Source organism: Phalangium opilio, unplaced genomic scaffold (genome assembly GCF_054372755.1).
Source record: "Phalangium opilio isolate 3A_F unplaced genomic scaffold, DU_Popi_V2 ptg000002l_1, whole genome shotgun sequence".
Lineage (NCBI taxonomy): Eukaryota > Metazoa > Arthropoda > Arachnida > Opiliones > Phalangiidae > Phalangium > Phalangium opilio.
Window position 1 is genome coordinate 5,859,711 of NW_028324144.1, and position 24,280 is coordinate 5,883,990.

Below are 24,280 nucleotides of genomic sequence, written 5' to 3' on the forward strand. Positions count from 1 at the left end.
AATACCAGCATAATTTTAATTACACAGAGCTTATTTAGTAAAAATAAAGAGTTCAGATTGATTAGCCTAAATTGCGTTTATATTTTAATATTCAAATGTCCCAGGGATTCATCGCCAATACAATTTTTAAGTAGGCAAGTTTTTCCTAGAAAAAGTCAGTTTCTAGTGAAGGCCTACGCCATTGCTACAGAAAAGCCGCACTCGTACATTTTGATTGACTGTCATCAAGCCACGGATGAATGTCTACGAGTTAGAACAAATGTCCTCCCTCCAGATGGAAATATGTACGTATTTATCGACGAATAAGAAAGAGTGACGGCGCATTTTTAATCTATTTAATACAATGATTCTGCCGGTCTCACTTCGTAAGAAATACCCCTACCTAACTTTGCTTAAACGAAGCAATAAAATTCAAAGAAAACACATTCTAAAAAACAGTACCAAAGATCAATTAAAGACGCTTTGTAATATTTGTTTTAACATTACACACGGCGGGATACCTTTGACCTCCAAACTAAAAAATCATTTAAAACGTCACAGGAGAGTTATAAGGCTATTGGCTCAAAAGTCTTTGCCATTAAGTAAGAAGCGTCAGTTGATGATTAATCAATCAGGCGGAGCCTTTTGGCCAATGTTACTGGCTAGTATTATCCCTAGTGCTATCTCAGCTATAAAAAGTTTAACATGAAGAAAATGGTTTTGGTGCCTGCCAATACCATTTTGGACCCGGTGGATAAAGAATTATCTGAGCTAGATCAAGAAATGCATAACATTCTTCGAAAGTCCGGGTCTACAGAAACTAAACTTAGAGAATACTTGGAAACCCTGCAAAAATATTTAAATATGAAGAAACTAGTACAACCCATTACCGTAAAAACTGTATCGGCACCTCCTACAACTTATCCAGCGCTACCTTCTACCCCGGTGGTTTCTACTTCTACCGCTACTTTACCCATTACTCCGAGCCTAACAGGAATACACGCAACTACCCCCATTATGCCTACCGCTTCTGCACAGGGTTCCACCATTTTTCAAGCACCACCTAGTGGGTCCACCTTGACATGGCAGCCATTTACGGCTACGGCTATAGCGGCTAAGTCTCCACCACCCAAAAGAAAAAAAACTCTACGTAAAAACAGCGTGGCTCAATCATTAGATGAATTTAAAAAATTTCAAGAACTATATTCGCCTCTTCATTCTAAACGTAAAACCAGAAAAGATAAAAAAACTGTTGTACCCACTACACTATGGAAAGAAAAATTTAAATAAACGTTTTTTTTTATTGATTGCAATATTTATTTTGATGTTTCAACAAATGATTACATAAAAACAATAGAACCAAAGCTTCATTATACATTAAATCATTTGGTTTATATAAATCTTGAATAATAACATTTAGATTATAACCGTAACAGGCATTAACTAGATAAAAAATACAATGTAAACCGCATGTTAAAGATAATGGATATTGAACAGGTACAGGGTTTATAAACCATTCTTTAGCGTAGACATAAAGATCGCTAAGATTATAATAAGAGGGATCATTCCCATAAGAATCAAAAAAGTTCCCTACGTTATTATTTACATATATAGCTAACCAATGAAGTCCTGGACTCGATGAAGGTTCCGTATTTAGACAAAAGCAATATTTAGCTTGCTTTGGCGGTAATGGTTTTTGATCGAAAGCAAATACACCGAGGAAAAAAGGTCTTGTTACAGGTTCACACGTTAAAATTTCGATTATTTCCACCGTATTCATTATCCCGATGGGTTATAAATCACGGTACGATCTTTAGAAATAATAATTTCAGATTCAAACTCGGCGTACACTATTACAGTTACGTTATGGACTAGCGGAGATTTGAACTTCATAGATATTCTTAGGCTTCCCTGTTTGTTTCTTGACAAATGTTCAGCGCCCGCTTGTTCTTCCGGTGTAAGATCGAACGCGTACAGAGCGTTACCCTCTTTAAATTCTTCGAAGGTAATACAGTTTCCTTTATTACTTTTGAACAAATCCAAGGCCGTATAGTTTGAGAGGTACTCTCTGGAATACTCGTTAACGGCATAGTGGGGTGTAAACGGAGGATTGGGATATGTTTGATTTCCAATTGTTAGTGCCAAGTAGCTTAAATTAAAATGATTGAATTCAAAGCTATTCAAATCTAGGGCTCCATTAAAGGCCGTTGTTCTAACTAAGCCGATAACTACGCGTGATGGTTGTCTTTCCATAAAGACATTTTCTCGTATAATGTCAGTGGAACCGCTACTGATGGAAAAGTATTTTAACACTGTTCTGTTAATTGGATAAATTACATTGTGCTTTTCGTGTACCATCGCCTGAGCTAACATAATCTCATTATTTATTTTAATCTTTTTTATAAATAATGTAACATCGTCAATTTTAATTTTAAATTTAGGATTAAGTGCTGCTGTAGATATAATTGCAAATTCATTAACTGACTTTATGAAGCGAAACCGTACATCAATATTATTAATGAGAAATCGACTCATTCGACATACATCCAAATGTAAATCACCCAACATATCAATGCGTTTCGATAGGGCAGCCCGATCTCTTCGTTTCAGCATTCCATTCTTGTCGTTGTTTGACGCCGGTAAAAACATTTTACTAGCGTCCACAGGGTCATCTTTGTAATACATTTTTGAAGAAAGATAAGACTTTTTGGCACTTGTACCATAGTTTAAATGTGTTTCAAAAAATGCCAAATATGGGTAGGCATTCGTTGGTGTATTAACTTGCGTATCTCCAAAAAATACGTCAACTTGACTAAATAAAGATGCGTGTAATAAATTTGTAGGACCAACGTCCTTGTCTTGGGAAGTTAAAGAAGATCCATCCTCCTTAACTAGTTTGACTCGAACTTGCAATAAGGTTTTAGACAAATCCATAAAGACGTCATTAGATCCAGGGATAAAAAATTCAATTGGTCCATCATCAGAAAGCGAAGCCAAAGCTTTATACATAGCATAATCACTATTTTCTATGTTGTAATTTGTTGGTGGCTCCGCGAACAAATCCAGTTCAGACATCATTCCTTCAACCATTGTTATTTTTAATCGAGAAAATCGGTTTTCGTTCTTTTTCTCTTTTTTGATCGCTTTTTAGGCTTCAGCTTTCTGCGAAGTCCTTGGCCCGTTTGTTGTTGAGCCAAGTGTTGGCTAGCCTTTTGTAGTAAATTTGATCCTGCTTCGCTCAAATTTGATTTCAATGATTCTCTTAGGTTTCTTCCTGCTACGAGATCCCCTGCTATTCTCGACCCCGTTCTGAGAGCTTCCCTACCTAACACTTTACCTGCTGGTCGAAATATCGGTGTAATATATCTAATTAAACTTTTGAAGATACTTCCGAGACCGTTTCCTCTTTGAAATACAGGCCCCCGGAAGTGATTAAGACCATTTCCGGTTTGGCTTAAGTAGTAGTTTAGATATATGTTACTTCGTGACATGCTTGAGAATGAAATGAAGTTTTATGACGGACTTGTTTAATTTAAACATAATATTTTCTCCGAAATCTGTCCTCATATCAATTTCGATCATTTCAAATGATGGACATCTTAAAGGGTAATAATCAATGTTTTGAAACCTATGTACAGCTAAGCTAGAAGATTTATCATTTATTATTGGTATAACCCTCAGAAGAGGGGCATAAACGTCACCAACCACTTGTGGTAGAATTAAATTTGTATAAATATACAAACTAGCCGTACCCTTGTCTATATCGGCAACACTTTTTCCAGTTTCATCCATAAGGGGTCTATCCATTTGGTCCATGTGAAACCCTAATAGTCTACCTAGACCAGACTGATTTTTGTTAAAACACAAATAATAGTTATTTTCACATTTTACGTTTACTTTTCCGTCGGGATTAAGCTTAATTACAAAATTACTACTGTGTTCTCGAGGAATTGCATGGCGCATTGCTTCAATAACATTTTCAATGTGGTTATACTGGCCGGGTTGAATTTGCAGAGTAATTTCCCTTGGATTCGTTGGGCCTTTTCTTTTTCTTATATGTAAAAAATTATTGGAACTATTTAGTTCTAAAGGATCGTCTTTCTTTCTTTTAATCAGTTCTTCGGGAAAAGTGTATCTCTCTTTGATCCAATCCATGAAGGGTAAGCCCAAGATTTTACCCATTTCTTCCGGTATTTGAACTTCATATCCATTTTTAGCTCTCAGAGCGCAAAAAGCCTTCTCATTGTCATCACTGTAGGTGATAAACATATAAACCGACCGTCGTATTTCGAGGGGTATGGTATTATTAATAGATTTAATTAAACTCTTATAAACATCGTATTCGTCTCCACGCAAGTTTCCCGCGACAAGTTGTATCTTATACTGGTCCCAGCTGTTTTCAGTATAGTCATGTACTCCAGCATTGAAATATAAATACTCGCCGGATACATTATCCCAGGCCTGGGGTAAAAATGCTTCGGCAAGCCCCACATGCCAATTACCAACTAAGTTTAAAGGAGCTGGTAACTGAACTTTAAAATGAGATTGCGTGTTATCCGGAAAGACATTCATAGAAGCCGAACTTACGAGTGTAACATAAAATGAATCGTTCGACATGGTTAACTAGATTAAAATGAACATTTATTTATTTGCCAATAGACATATATCAGTAGACTACTTTTTGAAGTTCGCATTCGTAAAAGGCACCTCTTATTTCTTCGTCGTTGTAATCTTTAACTACGTAACAAACTGGATTTCTGTAAAGAACTTTTGATACGGTAAATATTTCCCTCGTCCAATAACCTTTATAACCCTTTTCGAAAAGAGGTTTACTCTTTGACAGTCTGACAAAATCACCAATCTTTAACTTTGGGGGTTTAGCAGGTTTTTGATTGCCATACAAACGCTGCCATACTAAATGTTCATTTTCGATATTAACATCTTTTGGAGCGAAACCAATACTTGAATGCGTACTAGAGTTATAGGCCTTCATGATTTTTGGCAAACTACCAATATAATTATATTTTTTCGTTCTTGTAAATAGTTTGAATATTTTATCCTTTAACGTTCTGTTAAATCTTTCAATAACACCGCACTTTATCCTTCCAACACTTGTATAGAGTTGAATACCCTCTTTCTTCAAATATTCTTTAAACAATTTTGATAGAAATTCACTGCCTTGGTCAACATTAATACGCAAAGGCTTTCTCTCTTTGATCGCTTTCTGAAATGCGCTTAAAACTTCTCTACTAGTTTTATTCTTTAAAGGAAAACTCCAGGCATATTTTGAGAATACGTCTATTATAGTCAAAATGTATTGAAAACCTTTGTTATGCTTTTTGATACGTCGTAGATCAATTAGATCGCATTGAAATACTTCATCAGCTGTTGTAGCATAAGTTTGATTTCGAGGGAAGTTTATTCTCCTTGGTTTATGAATAGTGTATGTGGGTTGAGACTGAAGCCAAGTCTCAATTTTTTTCTTTGAAATACTTTTTACTCCTTGTTTCAATTTATTTGCGCTTCCGTAACTAAGAGGGTTTTCAGAATCGTAATATACTCGGCTTAATTTTGATTCCATTGTTATTGCTAAGCTTAAATTCTATTACCCTATTCCTTTATTTAGAATTGATTTCACTATAACAATACAACTGTATTCATACGCTATAAGTTATCACCATAAGTCTATGATACTCTCTATAAGTATGGGTCTATAGAATATATGCCAAAAGCATTAATCACTACGTAGATAGTAAGAATTTAACAATAGAATTTTTCCTGGAATTGAATAGTACGAAACTAGCGCCACGCGCGAAGTTAAAATGGGGGAAGGAACTCGCGGCGCGCGCGGTAAACCCCGCGGGGGTGAGGGGGGAAGGAACTCGCGGGGAACTCGCGAAGATTCACCGCGGCGGCGGCGGCGGCGTGCTCCAGTTCCCACGCTCCAGTTCCCATGACCCAGTTCCCATGACCCAGTTACCATGACCCAGTGACCCAGTTCCCACGCACCTACTTTATACCTCTACCGTGGTACGAACTGTAGCCCTATACTACTGAAAGCGTCGAGTTTCCTGCCTATGTAGACACAAAAGAGTATAGATCTTCGGGCTCAATGAAATTAAGTATCTGAACGATGTTGTATTTTAGAAATTATTCTTTTTATACAACTTTCAAATTTAATAAAATGAACTATGAGTAAATGTCATAGAAATCTTAACAGGCTTAATTGCAAGGGGTTTCAGGACCTACCTTTAGGAACTCAACCAAAACATTTCTAAACCCCTCCCGTGGTGATAAACAATGTAGTTCAGTCAAAGATATTTTGCTGTTTACTAAGAAGAACCATACAAATAAACATACAAAATTTGTAGATCGTACCACTCCGTAATATTAAAAGACATGTCTTCTTACCCTGTGGTACAGGGCAGGAATCACAAAAATGGAAGTACACTAAATTTTCTCTAACCAGTCAAAAGGGCGTTTTGTTACATATATCCTGCTTGCATATATTTGAGAACCTCAACTGTCAACGTCCCTGTTTCAATTCTATGAACCCCTGGAGGGCTCATTAGTAAAGCTATAAAATACTATTATCCTAGCTGTCGGGAGAGAGTATTAGTATATATATATATTGAAATGGAAAGACGTAATGTAAACTTGTAATATAAGGTCAAATAATTGATCGCTTAAAAGCTGGGAGGTGAAACAAACTGATGTTGGTGGGTGGTACGTGGCCGAGAATTAAAGTAGTGCATGGAAGGTTACGCGGGACCGGACCCTTTCCTTAACGACTCTCCACTGTCCTTCCTCGCCTTCTTCCTTAAATAAGCTTAATAAGCGCCTTAAGAAGGCGACGATAATGCCTACATTCGAATCCTCATGAATATTCATTTCGTCGCTTAATGGCGTTTTAGCGTGCGCTCGACGCCAAAAGAGAGATTCTAGCAGATTCCCCAAACTCACTTTCAGTATCCTGTTTTTCACGATAAGTATCGACAGGAGGGAAGGTTGGAACTGCCCCTCTTAAAGGGGAACCGTCATGTGATGGTTTCCCTTGGTAACTTACTATATGCTACAATGGAATGATGTGTAAGGAGTCCATACTACAATGTATAGGCAACGTTTATGGGCACAGTTCTATTATCACTCAAAATAAATTACTGTATGCAATATTCTATTTGAAAAGAGCAATAGCAATCGAGGAAACCACAGAAACTCGTACTTATCTTTAAAACGGTTTAATTTACTGAAACTTAAAAGATTAGCCCGTTACAGTGTCTTAAGTTTATTCTAAGCTAACTTAACCTTAAATAATCTGAACCTTTAACAAGTTGCAAATATACGACAGTACATTCTTGAAAACGTCAGTAATCCAAATATATTAGTAAAGAGGCTTGTGCGTGTTATTTACTTGCCTGTCAAATCAAAATTGGGTTACATGAAATGTCATAAGTTTTCATTTCAATCGGTATTTTAATTTTTGAGAAAACGCGTTGACATTTTTTCGTTTCACAAAATAGATGCAAAGAAAGTTGTACACTCTAGCTAGAGCCTTCGCTTCTAGTGGACATTTTTACTTCGCTAACCGTGTTTTATTTAATTGTGACTGTGCACGTTATTGGTTCACCATAAATATTTCAAATAAGTAAGATATTTACATTGAAAACAGACTGATAAATCAACTAATTGCGCTATTAACCACATCGGTTTATGAAGTCTCATATTAAAAATATTTTTATACTGTTTTTATCTCAAATAGATATATTTCATCCTGAGAAACGAACAGGTCTGGATACCAGTTCTCCTTTAGTTTTAGTGCAGCCTCATTATGCAATAGTTCTTTTTAGTTCTGGTGTGGCCTTGAAACCCAAACAAGGAAGAGTGTACTCCTCGACTTAACTACATAGACCGACTGCGCTCCTCCTACAGGAAGGGTTCATTACGGTCACGCTTTTCGAGTTACTACGAAACAGCGGTCAACGTTTTGTTATTTTACGAAACCAAATATATTTAGTCTATGGGTAAAGGACCCCACTTTGCGTTGATGTTCAAAATTAACAGTAAACGTTTCGCAAATGCTGTCCAACTCTGCCCAAACATGGGAATTTGCTCAACTTAATAGTATGGGCGGATAGGCCGAAGAGTTTTCGTCTAGGCTTAAATTTCCTTTTTTTTTAATTTGCGGCTTGTGGCTTAATATACTGGGAAGTTAAAATAAAATACACTTCCCGCGTTAGTTTTTACTTCAGTAAAGAAGTATTACTTGATATCGCTTCAGTAGTAGTAGTTGTGGTAGTAGTAGTAGTAGTCGTAGTATTAATATTTCGCTAGTTAAAAACGTTTTAGCTACAGATTGTAATGAAAACGAATGTACAAGTGAAGGCTTCACCATAGGTTTGAAAGTGATCTAAGCTGTTGTAAGATTTAAATGTTGATGGTTGTTTTTTTTTTATTTCGCCAAAGAATGAAGCATATGCAGATTTGAAGCCACAAACACAGGTCGGTAGTGGTGGAGTTGTCATGTAATACCGCTGGTCGTAGGTCAACTCTTATTGTCATACTAGCATTGTTTTGGAACTGTTTAGTCCTCTCTCAGCCCTTTCATTACTCAATACTTGACGAACACAATTCTCCACTGGGTCACATACCTCAAAGGAAGTTATTAATTACACTGAACTGTGACCTCAAGTGCGGCCACTGTCGCGTGAAAGTCAAAGCACCACAAGCATAGTTCAAAACCGAATTTCTACACAGAACTGTACTGTGCATCATCAGACCTGATGCATTGGATCAAAAGTGATTAAGCGCCATTGGGATCCGTGGTTATAGGACCTGCATATCTGCCCATTTACCTAGTGTGTGAACTATCATGTATTGGTCTTTACAGTCTTGTTCTACTTCACAAACCTAATTGAATTCAAGAACATCTGGCGAACGTAGTTGAAAGGGCGCTTGGATTTATTTTCTCTGCACAGGGCGTCCTGAAAACGGTATCTGTATTCTAATGAAAACGCATTTGGCTTTTTAATTTGGTTCTTATTTTGAGATAGGGCTACGGAAGGAAGGAATCCGGGTTAAGTGATACAAAATTAAGACCCTCTTTTCGCGAGACTTGAACTCTCAAAATCTTTTCATCCTTTTTTCTTCGGCTTTTTCCTTTAAACTAAGTTGAAGGAGCTACTTCAAGAAAAGTTTTGAGAGAGCGAATCGATGTAAAAAATTGTTTACGAGTAGTTTGATAAGTACTAAGTTTCCAAACACGTACAGTACGTATTCACAAAATATTCTATTACTAAGGCACTTAAGAAAATGTTATAAAAGTAATTGAAAGAGTGTTAAACTATAAGGGAAGGGATTTCGAAAAAATCTATCTCTATCGTTAATTTATAATGCGTATACTTTCAGGTACTTTTGGGAAAATGAATTTTAAAAATGTTAACTATACCAGTAAAAATTTTAAAATGAAAATGGAATCTTTATCTCAAGTCTCCACTGCGTAAAGATGAAATAGAAATACAGACGAGACTGTTCGTTTTATATCGAACTATGCTCCATTTCGGTTTCGTAGGTACTCCAAAATTTTGGAAAAAAATGTAACCGTTAAATTACTTGTTTTTTTTTCAGCTACGGTATTTTTATATTCCTATTTATCCTTAAAAATATATCCTAATAGGGGCTTTGAAGTCGCCAATTATAAGAAAAGGAAACTAAAAAAAATTATTAAAGGGGCACCTCTACAAATATTGGAATTCCAGAAACGGTTCAGATATTTGCAATTGAATAACAACAATTCGATCCACGAGACTCTTTCGAAATCAATAGAGCAAATCAGAACTTTCCCCGGTGCCAATAAAAAGCGTTGGAGCAGAATCCGGTGTGTGGGTGGGTAGAAAGCGCGAGCGGCGTGTTTTTCTATCTTTTTCTTATTTTATTTTATTTCCTCCGAGAGTCAACATCATTTCGAGAAAACGTTGGACCTAAAAACCCAATTTCAATCCTACACTCCACTCCACTCTACTCTTCCTGGAGAGAATGTTTTTCCCGTATACGTACCACTTTCGCTCCGAACCAGAAACTATCCAAGTACGACGACTTAGACTATTTGAAACTCTCACACCATCCTCAATATACTTCCCTAAAGCTAACTCAACCCTCTTGGACTTGCAATGAGGAGGAACCAATATAACCGAGATGAAGTAAAGAGTCTAAAGTCTTGTTCAAGAAGGTTCTGGCAATAGGGCTAAAGGTGTAAATGGATTTTTTGAGTGTCTACCTATAGACTATATAGTACCTAGGCTGACCACTGGCTTACCGTACCCTTCATAGCTTCTAGAAATTGGACTCTTCTTAGGCTTCTTATATATTTTCTTAAGCCATGAACACGCAACAAACTGACCAATAGTATCTTTGGCGTGGTTTGTGGATTTTTCGAACAATAAGGCTGTCTAATTCTTGAAAGTTTAAATATTGGAATTTGGAGAAAGAGCTCGTGATTATTACTCCTATAATACCTTCTTCCGAAGATAAGCTTTCGGCATATGCTGAGCAGATATAACAACAGACTGTGAATTACTCAAGTGTCCTGCTCAACTGCCCTTTAATTATTCAAACTATACATGTATGGTCCTAGGAAATCCTGATCATCTACTAATTAGTATGTTTACTTGAAGATGTGATAAGCGAGGAATATGTACGAATTGTATTCGGACGTCATTTTCAGAATGTCCTAAACCCCCTTTTTTATCAAAAAGTTATTTATCTTTGGGATGTTTCTTAATTGATTAGTGTTCAAATTCTAAACAAATCAGAGTAAATTTATGAAATATGTTAGTTTTGGACTTAATTTTCTAAGATGGCCGGCGATTAACACCAAAACCTCCTTAATTGTGTTTAATGAACAAGTGCACAAAATTGCAGAGGAATTGGTTGTAATTAGCGAGTCAACAAGAAGATTATTCAAACGAACAAAAACAACTATGGCGTGGTATTGCTTAATGGCGTCAACAAAATGGAGCTACACTCACGTGTAAACCTAAATTTCTTATGAGATAACACATTCCCCTAGTGTACTTACTCAGAAATAGTGTTCTGTCTATAACCAATTCTTTTCTTTATGGAGTCAAACTCATTTTATAAAACTCAGAAAGCCGAAGCGTATCAGATCTTGAATCTCGCGAGAGAAGTGAAAGTAGTGTTGATCAAGCGACCCTGAACATCATGCAGTATACCTAGAATAAGTTGGATGAAGTCGAGAGCTTCCTACATTAACGCTTTTCCAAAAAGGTACGAGAGCGTGAAGAGCCTTCTCTCGCTTGCACTAGCTATTGAATTTTGATGGGCCAAACGTCGTCTACGAATGATATAAAGTTTCCATTGGTTCTCCTGGTTTCCCGTTACAAGCCCTGGGCGAAATCTAAAACCTTCTCTTGCCTTCGCATCAACAGCTCAATCGCTACTGTAACTCCCACGAGAAGAAAAAGAAAAGGAGGAGGATGGTGGCGAGTGGGAAAGGACTCGCTGTCGCAATGGGACTCATTCCGGTATGATGTTTGGAAGCTTCGCGATGGAGTTTATTTCACCAAATCTCAAAGCCTATAGCCGATTTCTTTCTCATATAAACAGGGTGTATGTACATGTACTACTCAATCTACACTCAAAGGTACATAAAATCCGTCCACGTGACTAAGCGTCTGGTGACATAGCTTTCTTATATAATGCGTGTAGAGAAAATTCGTCTGCTTAAACTGATAAACTGGTATAAAGGGCCCATTATGATATTATACTTTTATTCGTGGAAATGATTAGTGTCTTAGAAAAGAATATAGCTAACAGTCATATTTAGTTATTATATCATTATTTGGCACTGGTATTATGATATTGAGTGTCATTATCTATATGCGAGGACGGGTCTAGAATCTTTTCAAATTTAATACTGATTATAATTAAACCGCAAATGGGACTTTTTCAAAGGCAGAACTTTACAAAATGTTGTTTATTTACCGTGGTCTTAAGTATACGATACTCTGGATTATAATGGATCTATAAGGTAATAGCTACAAGCAGGCATCCCTCATAATAGTGTAGAGCGACATCTCTTGGCCGGTTTGGTAGAGATATTTTAAGATAAACATGGCTTGACATTGTCTTTAATTTTGTCTCAAATACAAATGTCGATATTATAAAGCCCTACGCATTAGAGCATTTTGGTTGTAAACAACATACTTGAGTACATCTATTGTATCTATGCATTTAATCCTAGACTAATATTAAATATTATAATATATATTATGTAATAAGCAAAATCGATGGGGTTTTTTTCGTAACAATCATTAAATTAATGAGGTTATTCTCGTATTTCAAATGGAACTCAATGAGGTTTCACTGACCTTTAGCTAAGCCTTTACCATAAAAGTATTTAATTGATCCATGAACGAAATAGTGAACAATCCAGGACTTAACAGCCGTACCTTTGCACGTACAAACCGAGACATCCACTAGTTGTAACAAGAAGGGGGTGGAAAGATAGGCAGAGGGGATGGAAATTTCAGAGAGAAAAATAAATTGGGGACAAATTAAGCTGTAATTTCCGGTTTTGTTAACGCCATCTGCGGGTGAACAAATAAAGTATAATACTTGAAATTTTTAAATCTAATGGCGTAACGGTTCAATTTTCTTCAAATTATTGGAATTTGGTCGTAAAATTGTGAAGAATAAGGACTGTGTGTTTCCAAACTGTATCAGTGAGAGCCGGCTTTTACAGCTTACCTCATTTCTCCCTGTTTACATAAACCGCATTCTCTATTTCGTGTATGCCGCTTTTGATACGCCACCCTCTCACGTGACCTTTAATTTTGTCCCTAAAATGACGTAGTTCCGCTGGCGCGAATTTGTCTCAACAGGGGGAAATAGTAGTCGCTTGTTACACATAGTGGACGGGTTTTTTCATTAAAGGCATGTCCGGGATTGTTCACTATTTCGTTCATGACTGAACCATACACCTGAGGCAGAGAATAACACCTTGTATTTCAAGTTGGTGTTCCACATTTTATGCGGCAATTGACATTTCAAAAAATATTTCAATTTGGAAATATTTCTATTTCGAAACGAAACTAGAGTCATATACGAACGGATAAAACGAGAGGATTGCCAAGGGACCTAATTTTAGTTGCCCATACAGAAATTAAAAGAAAGAAATAATTTATCATCGATTTTTCATGCTACTATCTTCATAAAAGAGATATCTATACTCAGGTTAAAGAGCAAGACGGAATCCAATCGCTATTTGCCGAGTACCAAATATTCACCTAATCGTGGTATTTGTCCTATGGCCAATTTAAGAAGAAATATACCTATACTTCTCGCGCTACGAGCAAGTTTCAAGAGAATAGCACATTGATGCGAAAACTATTTAACTTTGATATTGCACTAAATACCCAAACCCCAATTAACCACAAATACAGCGAAACATGTAGTTAATACGTTTAAAAACAATAAGTTTTTGCCTATTTCAACAAATTAATAAGAGCATTATCATACGTCGGGGGTAAAAACGACTTTGAATTGAAGGCCTATCTAACGTCTTTAGGTTCACAACACGAATGTTCGTTCTTAACCCTATTTCAAGCATACGATGCAGTCCCCTCCTCACTCTGGAAAAGTGTCTTTACATTTCACACCGATTTTGATTTAACTTTTAAAATATTTCAGCAAGTAATTGACAGATAAAAAAAAGCAAGTACTCACCCTTAACTGACAGTTCCGTTTCGATCTTCTCAGTTCCCAGACTGTTATTAACAACGCAGACATACTTCCCGACATCTTCGGAAGAGACGCGGGACATGAGGACCGTCCCTTCGTGCGTTTGAATTCGATTCGAGCCGCCATCCAAAGCTATAAGCTGTCCATTTCTATTTCGGTACCAAGAATATGCAGGTGGAGGGTAACCCTGAGCGACGCAAACCAATTCGGCCGTCTCACCTTCCAAAACTTGGACAGTACCTCGTTGCAGTGTCAATCTCGGCGGAATACTGCTTGTAGGGTCTGCGAAAATAGTACAAAAAAAATTGTTTTAAAATATCTATTTTTATCATATAAACTTTGAACTTTTCAGATCAGAGTAGTTTTTTAATTAGGTTTAAAAAATTTATAGAGAGCTTTTAAGGCTGGTATTTATTTTTAAGTTTTGATGGTTTTCATTGGCCCATAACTAAGCTAATAGACGTTTGTCAAATGTTGGACTAAAATAGAGTCTAGCGGTTGGCCAACATGCATTACAACATGAGTGAATTATATGCTAGCTCATAATATTCACTCATGTTACAATCAATAACGTCAACATTAAGTCCAGATGCATGAATTTATAATTAAAATTTAAATTATTAGTATTGTATTTATTACAAGAAATGATTAAGCCTTTGTTTTGGTTAAGTGCTATAGAAAATTTCTAGAATCCATACAGAGAAACCAACACACAGGGGCGAGGCCGTCGCCCATTGGGGTATTCTCCCTTAGGCCAAGAAATACCGCTAGAGGCTGTGCTAGTTGGCTAGCCTCCCGCACTTAGTGAACTCGGGTTTCGTCTACCGTTGCTTCTTGGAGACAGGGAGAATACCCTAATGGCGACCTCGCCCCTGTGTGTTGGTCTCTTTGTATGTAATTTCCGAAATGATCCATTGCCGAAACACCTAGGTAGTATTCAACTATATTAATTTTCGTGCAACGTGTATAGAGGAACTAATTTCAAGTGCTATAATACTTGAAGGAACTATAGGCCTACTCGAGTACAAAAGCACTTCACAAACTCCACTACTAACAAGGTATAACAACACGCCTCACCTTTCCCTATTGTGCTTACTCAAAACTACTCGCTTATTGTTATATTCATGAAAATCTCAATAAATTCATTACAATATACGATTATGAGTTAAACTAATTTGAATATGTTCTGCACAGTACATTGTACTAAATTTAAGGAGTTTATATTTAAAATTCCAAGGTGTTTGGTAATGGGCTAGGGCTTAACGATAGTGAATTAGGGACCGGAGCTAATTTGGTACGAGGATAAGACAGCTACGCGGGAAGGGCCCATTATTTGGTTCGTAAATTTTCCAAGGAGCTATTTCTCATTGGTTAATGAACGCAATAATCGTTGCCGGGATTTCAAATTGGAAAGTGACCTGAAATTGAGGTCTTTAAGCCTGTTTCGTAACCGTAATTATCGCATTGGTACACAATATACCAAACTTAAATTTAAGAATATGTCTTTTTTTTTCCTACTAAGCTTTGTCTATGAAGGGATGTCTATACTCAAGGTTCTTAAACTCGCATCCGCTTATATAGGTTGGCTTATAATGGGGGGTAATTTTTCGGAGTTTTGGAACGGATGGTGGGGGGGCAAGACACCTATGTTTTCCCTAGGAGAGACGTCACTGAATGTCTTAAAAAATAAAACAAGACGTAGCGATTTTGCCGTCGATTTTTTTCCATTCCCCTCTCCTCGCCTCTCCCATACCTCTACCCGAGAGTCTCGAGTAGAGTACCCGTCAGCTTCGGGCCTTCGGCTCGGCCGCCGCTCGGGTTCATGTCCGTTGCATTTCAAATGTATTAAAATATGATTCACAGAGTTCAACCAAGGGCCATAAAGGCAAAATAATTATATTATTTAGTATTTAAATATTTAGTTTTCTCATTGTCCATGTCACGTTAATTTTAGACTGACAACCAATGTAATCTAATTTCTAAAGTTTAGTTAACCAAGGCTTAATTCTTACAGGTTGATATTTTGTATTTGATTGGGAATTTCCTAAGGCAAATAATGCCGGGTTTAAACTGCGCTGTTTAGCAAAACTCAGATGAAGCAAATACATTTTTAAAACATCCATGGTTGTGTTTTATTTAATATAGTAAGGTATCAATTCACTTTTAATATCTCAGTTGAAGCAAACACCCTTTTAAGTCCTAAGTTCAATAGAGACAGACACTGACAAAGTCATACATACTATGAGCCCGCCTTACACGTTTTGGAGCTAATCCTAGACATTCAGCTACGTCACTCACACCATGCAGGCTCGAGTGCGACGAATTTCGGAAGAAAGCCCAAAGTTTGAGAGAGATAGTCCCCCCTTGGTCTATACTAAGCCTGTGGCTTATTTGCACGTGGGTCCTTTTACAATACATAGAGGGTGGTGACTAGCCCCTATGTCACAGCTACCCGACAGCGCCATCTACTATTACCATTAACCTCTGCAAGTTTTTATGGAAAGTAGAAACCGGGAAAATACAAAATTATGGATGTCAATTGCTGAAAAGGTAATTTTGCTTTTTTTTAATTAAAAATGTGACAGTTCTTTGAAAAAATTGTTTAAAACAAGTCCATGCGTGAAGTGAAAATAGCCGCTTTTACCAAAACTTGAAAGGATAGTAATATATCAAACCAAATAGAATGCTGTTTTGTGGAATTTTAAAAGAGATAACAATATAAGCATTAATTGAATTTTCATGTTGTAATTAAATGCAAGTGCAAGTGCAATTACAGTAAGCCACAGAACCTTTATTGAAGTTCGATTTACGCCTCTACTGACGACAAAGGTCTGGCGTTCAAGCCGATTATTGGAAATATTATAATGCGGTATCGTGCTAGACACGCTGTTGGCTAGCTCAGGCTGCATAGCACTCGAAGTCTAGCAACAGTGTCGGAATTGTCGGATTCGGATCTAAGATTTCTAAAACCTCAAGTCTCGTAATAGACCGATAAAAAAATTCGCCTGTAAGTTGTTTTTCCCTCAGTAGTACTGGATTTTGAAATGGAAGTCAGTTCATTTCGGTTCATATTATTCTCGATTCTACTTGAAATCCTGAACTACGAAGATTTTTTTCATTTCTTTTAGTTGTCGTCTGCTAAGAGTCCTCGTTGTTATCAACAACGCTGTACCTTTTTATTGTTATTTTAGTTGTTAGTTATTTTTTCCAAAATAGAGGCTAAGCCTCGGACGCGCCGGCCTCCAGCTCTACACGACTAACGAGTATAATCACGGGTATAATATAATATAATACTACGAGAAGAGTGGTCACCAGTCTGCTTTAGCAAGAAAAATACTTAAAAACCTTATTTCCCTTCCTGATCGGAAAACGATGTTTTTGACGGCCTACTAGTCATAGCGTTATTAGTGTAAAACGCTCTACTAAGTTGACCACATATTCCGACCAATCATGAAGGACCACACTTTTGAGCCTCTCGAGACTGTGTGTATTGCGGTAAAAACAACTAGTAGGCGAATATTTTTATCGGTCTATTGGTTTCCGAGACACGATATGCCGTCGAAGTTCGAGAATCGACCGATACATTTAATTTCTGAGATTAAATACGTTAAATTTAACCAAACCGGCAGTGTAACGTTGTGTCTTGTAAGCCCTTGGAGGATATTAAAACCAGAAGTAGGATGAGACTAGAAATAAAAAGCTCTAGCATTGGTAATAGATCCTGACAAATTTGAGGATTTTATGCCGCTTCCATCGCGCCTACACTAGAGAAAAAAATTGGTCGAGTTCCAAAAACATTTCCTATCCCCTTCCCCTCATCCTAAAGCCACGGAACACGGACGCGGGTGCTTGAATCTAGTTCGGCCGTCTACCACCGCGAGCGTCTCACGTTTTCGAGGGAAAATTCAGAAACCGCTACTAGAGGGACAACCGTTGGTGTGTTATCAAGAATATTCACTTTCGCCTAGTGAAGAATTTGGTTACCTCGATACTTCTAGTCCCTTATCCTACTTCAGTTAAAACTGAAAACTTTGGCTGACTTTTGGCGACACAATAACTGTGGCACGAGCAATGCGAGCTTAAAATTTAGTACATCAAGTTCAGTCGAAATTTCAAATAACTGTTTAAACCTTGGCGTCCTTGGGTAATTAACCGGGTTATATTTAATTAGTGCTTTGCCCGCTATTTTAAGAACACTATTTTTGAGAAAATAATACTTTCGAAAGATTTTATTTCTAGTGAAAATTTAAATATTTTAGATAATTAATTAGCAATGGTAAATTTTATTCTAAAAGCTTAAATTTATTATAAATAGAGCTCGGTGTGTAATGCAACCAACACAACAAAATTTAATAATTAAAGCGAAAAGTCAGAATAATATAAATTCCGAGAAATCTAAGGAAAACATTATAATCTTCCCAAAGTAAGTATATGCAAATTTAACAAGCTTTTATAAATTCTCTACTCCGGAATTACCAATGAGAGATAAAAAAGAATGGCAAAGATCCCCTTTCGCCTTTGATAAGTAACACCGAAACTGTTTATAATAACGAAACAAAATTTCAAGAGCAGTTCATAAAACGGAGAAACCTTAGGCGGAAGAACACGTCATGTTAACTGCCGTAGGAAAGTAAGTAGTGTTGATGAAGCATTTCTGATAATGAATTTAAAAGAGTAACTGCTAAGAAAAACAGAACAATTTCTGGGAAGACGTAAAGCACAAAAGAAAACCTAGTTTCAGCCGTGATTAAAAAATATGGTCATATATCTTTTGATATTAAAATTAGTCTAATATATTTTGGACGAATAGAGCCCATTTTTTTGGCTCGCGTGCATTTATAAAGAGAAGAATAGAAAATATGCAACAGTTTTCTTTCTTATCCTAAGTTACTCTCGTTTTTCATAGATATGATAAACATTTATTGTAGAGCTAACTAAAAGAGAGAGAGTTAAGAAACAGATGAAGCTATGGCCTATTACGGTACAAAAGGACTGCTTGCACGAATTTTTACTCTGGAGGCCATCCTGAGGGTAATTTCACACTCATAAGTTAGGGCTTCTCAAGTGGAGCAATATGTTCAGGACAAATAAGCACTTTCTCACTTTGAGTCAAAACTGGACTTTCGCTTTATCGTGGAATTTAAAAGTTGTTAAGCGTCATGACCGCCATCTTGCGAACCATCCAAACTAGCTACCTATAACTACTTTGCTCAAACAAGCGGGAACTCCTGACGATATCCGATTAGTCTCTCAGGTCAAGTGACAACTCATCAACAACGAAGTAGCGAAGTAGAGGAGTTTTCGTCATATCGAAATTATTTTGTAATTCACCTAGTTTTTTGATATGCTTAGTAAACATCAAGCCTCTTAATTAATTTAATTCTCTCTCCCTGAAGCCATGAAGCAAAGAACTTGGCATTTGACCAGAAACTATGGTGTTAAATGACATATCATCTAACAAATGCCAATTTCTACTATCTTGCCAAGTCATGTTTTAATAAGGGTTTCACCAGGATAAAATAGCGGCGACACAGCGAAGCCTAATTGAGCAATGATCAAACTTGTTGATGTGTTCGAGTAATCTAGTATAATAAAGCTGATGACGCTTGGCCCGTGGTGATATGACTCAAGATCCACCATATTTATGAACATAACCACAAGAATGCCCTGTGCCGTTTCTATATGTTCCTGTTTTACATTCATAGTGAATCACATTGGCAACTCTAAAGCAATATTCACACTTATACTTGAAACCGATTCAAAACGCTTCCAAAGTTAGCTGTGAACAAAACTGATTTGTCGAGAAGCTAATACCAAACGCCGTTTCTTGAAGTTGCTTCCAAACCAACTTAAAGCAGGTTTAAAGGCTAGTTTCTAGTTTCCAGGGTTATTTCACCTGGGATAAGATTAGTCTTAAGGGTATTTTCACCGGCCTTAGCAAGACAGCACCATCGGAAGCAAAATCAGACAGCGCTAAAGTGTGTTGAAATCGCTTCGAACGAAAAGGGTTTCAAAACTAGATGGGCAAACCCTTGTAAGTGAGAACGTAGCTTTATTGGCTTCTGGTTTTACATACATCTTTCAAGCCAAGTTATTTCAAACATCCTGAATATATTTTTGAGTTCTATGACTTTTTCTTCACGTAAATTCGTGGGCCGTCCTTTTCATTCTTTTCGGCCTTTCCACGCAGACCTTTCTCTAAGTTTTCTTATTACTAGTCGAAACGCGGCCAGTGAAATTGAAATTGAATACTCAATGCGAGCTCAAAGGAGGCCTTCGCTGCTTGAAAGAAGCGTTCAGAGAGTTTTCGGTAGCTGGCACCCGGTTCCGAGAAAAAGAAGAATCTTTTTCCTTTACAAAAGAGCGTGTATAAATTTCAAACCTATTCTTCGTATTCTAGATACCCCGAATAAAAGGTTCTATGCAAAATGTTTTCACCATCACCTTAGACTCTTTTCGTGGAAAGGTTTAAGAGATGGCCAACACGTGGGCCGTAGGCCACACGCGGCCCGCCTAGTTTTAATTTACACTCCGCAAACTTAATGTGTCACTAATTGTTTTGCGGCCCTCACTTAATTCTCAGAAACTTCGAAAGCTGTTCGTATGAACCCTGCTTAAAGTCGGGTGTGTTGCACATTCCTGTAAGCCAACTTTAGCCATGCTTCTGGGCGACAAACTTTGAGGAAATACGACACATGTCTATAGGTGCCGACTGCCCCTTGTCCGACGGAGGTGAATTGACCCCATTTACCCGTTCCATCATCTCCCAAGTAACCCTCGTTTCCGTCCCCAAACTGAACCCGATTAAAAGTATCCTTGCCAAGGACACGGACTAGTTTGCATTGAAACCCTTCAAAGAGGAAAAGAAAAACGAAGCTTAAACTATGTACTTAAATTATTCTTTATCAGTGTTGAAGACCAAAATCTGATAGCTATTGCGTAATTTAGAATTAATTACAAATTGACACGCGTTTCTCTCTGCCATAAAAAAAAGAAATGCAACAAAACTATCAGCACAAATCATACAGAATATCATACTTTACTATTTTTCCCAGGTAATAATGGCTCAAATTCATACTTCAAATCTTGTCATTATAACCTGCAATACTTCGATATCGGAATTTTTGATACAACAACATGCAAGCTATCAATAGTTTTGGATCAAATTCATCTATAGCTACAAAAGTTTGCACGATTCCCATTTTCTTGGGGGACGTTTTGGGATCGACTAAAGATAGATTTTTGAGGGGTAAAATATCAGTTTCTTCGTGGATTCCAGATCAAAAGTCAGAACACGCCTTGTACTTTTCTATTCAGTATTGGTTTTTTCGGTGCACGATACTAGAAACACCACAGCGCACACCAGGGTAAAGAGAAAAACCTCTTCAAGAAATGAAGTTTACTATTCTTTTCTTTTTTTTTTTCTTTCGATTCTTTTACTCTTCCTCTCGCGAGAATTCAACAATGGAATTTCTTTCCACGCCGCCGGATGTTGGCTGACGTTTCAATCGCGTCGAATATAAATTCTATTTGATTTCCTACGCTAAACATGTATATACATACATATAATTTCGCTTTCATTTTGAGGTCGATACAAAAACTTTCGATTAACTATAAAATGAGGAATAATTAATGGAAAGAAAAAAAGGCAGCCTTGGATTTGGTTTATAATTCTAAAGAGCATATAAAGTAGTAGACTCTGCAACAGTGTATGAAACGAGAAATTAATAAATCTTAAAGAAATCTACGAGTTAGACTTTCGAATAACACAATAGAGGGCTGTAAAAACGTATTGGACAAATCCACCACTGGGTACGTGTAGTCAATGGAATTTGTCAGCCCTATGTCATCATCTTTGCTGAGAGATCAGACGCATTTAAGAAAACATAATTGCTCGTATCGTCTATAATATTTTAGAAAGTCATAGGCCTATTGTTTAAATTTTTAAATATATTCATAATAAAATAGAGAAAATATAACTTATAATTTTCCCCTGTAAAATTTATCAACTATAACATATTCGAGCCTAGGGCCAAATTGAGGAGAAATTTAATAAAGTTTCGATAATCAAATACACTGTAACCAAAATTTAAATCGAATGGGGTCCCTGGGCCGCTTCAAAGCGTGGTTTATAGCAAGTACTGCGTCAGCGGAAACCGGTAGTTATTATACTTGCTGCGGCCCCTGCGAATCTCCGTTTGAAAATTCTGGTATCATATTTTCTTTATATTAACACGGATAATGTCATACATTACGTGAAAGATTTATGTTAAAATGCGGAAAGTTTTCGAAATTTAAGATTTATTTCTCAACTATTTTGTAAGATTAGCGGATATTTTTTCTTCACTCTTCAAGTGTAAGAGCCCCATGTTATTCCACATAAAGCTTCAGTTAAAATTACATTATACTTAAACATTCTAAAACCCATAACGACGGTTACTTAACACCATGTATACATACACCCATAAATACATAAAACCCATGAAATAAAAAGCATAACGAAAAACATAAAAGAAATTCCACAACATTTTTATTTCGAATTAGTAAAATGTTAACCATAGAGTGCAGCAGTAAATCCTTTTTAGAAGTTTTTGCCTTCAAATTTTTGAATATAGGATTTCAGAAAATAATAATAACAAGTATAATCAAGATAATGTCCCATACCAAAAACCTTTTTAAAATACGATGGATAATAATTTTACTGGCAAAAAACGCGGCTATGATAAATGCCTAAAATCGAATTATAAAAGCACTTTTCCCATGCAGTCTGTCTGAAACCGCGAGCTCACCCACCCGCCTATCTACTACATCACTTTCCGAAATGAGTTTCTGAAAAATGGAAAATAATATTCCATAGTCGACAAAACGAAACGCGGAATGGAAGAAGAAGCTAGGGCGGCCTTCTGGCAGAAAAGTTAAGCCCAAGTTCATAAGGATCATTTCTACAGAGAGCATGCCATGCAGGGATGCAAGGGCAGGACGCTGAGGAGCTGTGCGCAACACGGAAGAACTTTTGACTCGAGTCTTTATTGTAGAAAGACTCCGTTTTTCGTTTTTCCCTCGAGTTTGACCGATTTGTCTTCCTTAGTTCCGGGAATGGCGCGCTCTTTTCACACATCATTCGACCTTTCCCTGCCCTCTTATTCGTCTACGGAGGATAGCGTAAACGCGGAACCAGGAAGAATCATCGTGGACTGAATTGTGCCTTCAGTAATTCTTCTCTCGGAAACATAGGTAGCAAATATTCATTTGAGACATCGATTAAAGTCAAATTAGAAGAATAATGTTTATTTTGTTTAATTTAAATGTTATTTTAATTTAGTTGATAGAGTTTTAAAAGCTAGGTTAAAAATAAACATCAGTGTTAATCACGTCGAGTTGATTCAGAACTATTTTCTTTCCGACCGATTTATACCCCCTCAGATCCTCGTTATGAACTACTTTTAATTGACATTTCTCCTACGGTTTATTCCGCTAAGCATGGCAACTGTTTTAAGTCCATATTCTTCTAGTAGCTCGTGAAATGTATCGACTAGCCAACAAAAAGGTACAAGTGACTGTAGTCAGCTCTGTAGATTATGGATGAATGGTAACACTTTTAGGCAAAATTCGGTTTGTGCCTTACAGAAGCCCTAGACAGAAACAAGCACAACTACGCAGGTACGCTAGTACTATCCTTGAAAAATGTTTATAGCGGGCCTCGAAATAAGACAAGTCTTCAAGTCCAAAACATGCAGTTTATTAATTCGTTGGACCATTTTTTTTATTTCAAACCCCAATTAAGCCTCACTAGTCCCAGGGACTACTTTTAAAACTGCAACTTAAACACATAGGGTAAGGGAAACTGGTCCTTGAGACTATTTTAATTATTCAAGACATCAGTAGGACCAGTTTGGAAAAAATCCTTATTTAGAAGCCTGTTTTATACAGAAGTACCACTAAACAAAGAACCTTAAAACTCTGGTCCCTAATAATTCATCCAATATGAGAGAGAACGATGCAAGAGCGTTAGAGTAGAAATGGGGTGGTTCTCTATGAACAGCGGAGCAGCCACAATCCTCGTATATACGTTAATGATTTTGGACATTCTGGCATTCATGAGCCATGAAGAGGAAGATCTTTCTCCTTACGCTATCTCCTCGAGAAAGGATTTCTCTCTCTCACTCTTTAAAGATGAGAGGAGAAAGAGAAGGGGTCATCTTTGTGCCTAGCAGAAATCCGCTTGGATCTGCATCTCTAAAAACGTTAAGCTCCTGTATCAATCTCTACTTGTGTTGTATGGAAAGAAAGAGGGTCCTTTTTTCTTTTGGGGAAGACGACCCTCAGCTCGAGTTACTACTCTTTTGGTTCGGTATATTATGTAGAAAAGGGGATATCACGCGCCAAGAGTGAATCAAATATATCATTTTTATTTTATGCGTAAAAAAGGAGAAAAAAAATAGTGGGAAGAAAATATGAATATTTCCATTTTTCTTTATATAACGGCATTTTTTAGGTTAGGGATGGAAAATTTGAATATTTTGGGATGAAGGATTTGTTGGAA

The 24,280-nt window shown here is 36.9% G+C and overlaps 1 protein-coding gene across 1 annotated transcript in view; it reads right to left on the bottom strand.

Annotated features, from left to right (window-relative positions):
• The window catches only part of LOC149718442 (cell adhesion molecule Dscam1-like), a 211,374-nt gene that overhangs the window by 113,037 nt on the left and 74,057 nt on the right, over positions 1-24,280 (bottom strand). The window contains exon 5 of the mRNA XM_089845129.1: positions 13,723-14,019. Within this exon, the coding sequence (XP_089701255.1) occupies positions 13,723-14,019 (297 nt within the window). The remainder of the gene's footprint in view (positions 1-13,722; positions 14,020-24,280) is intronic.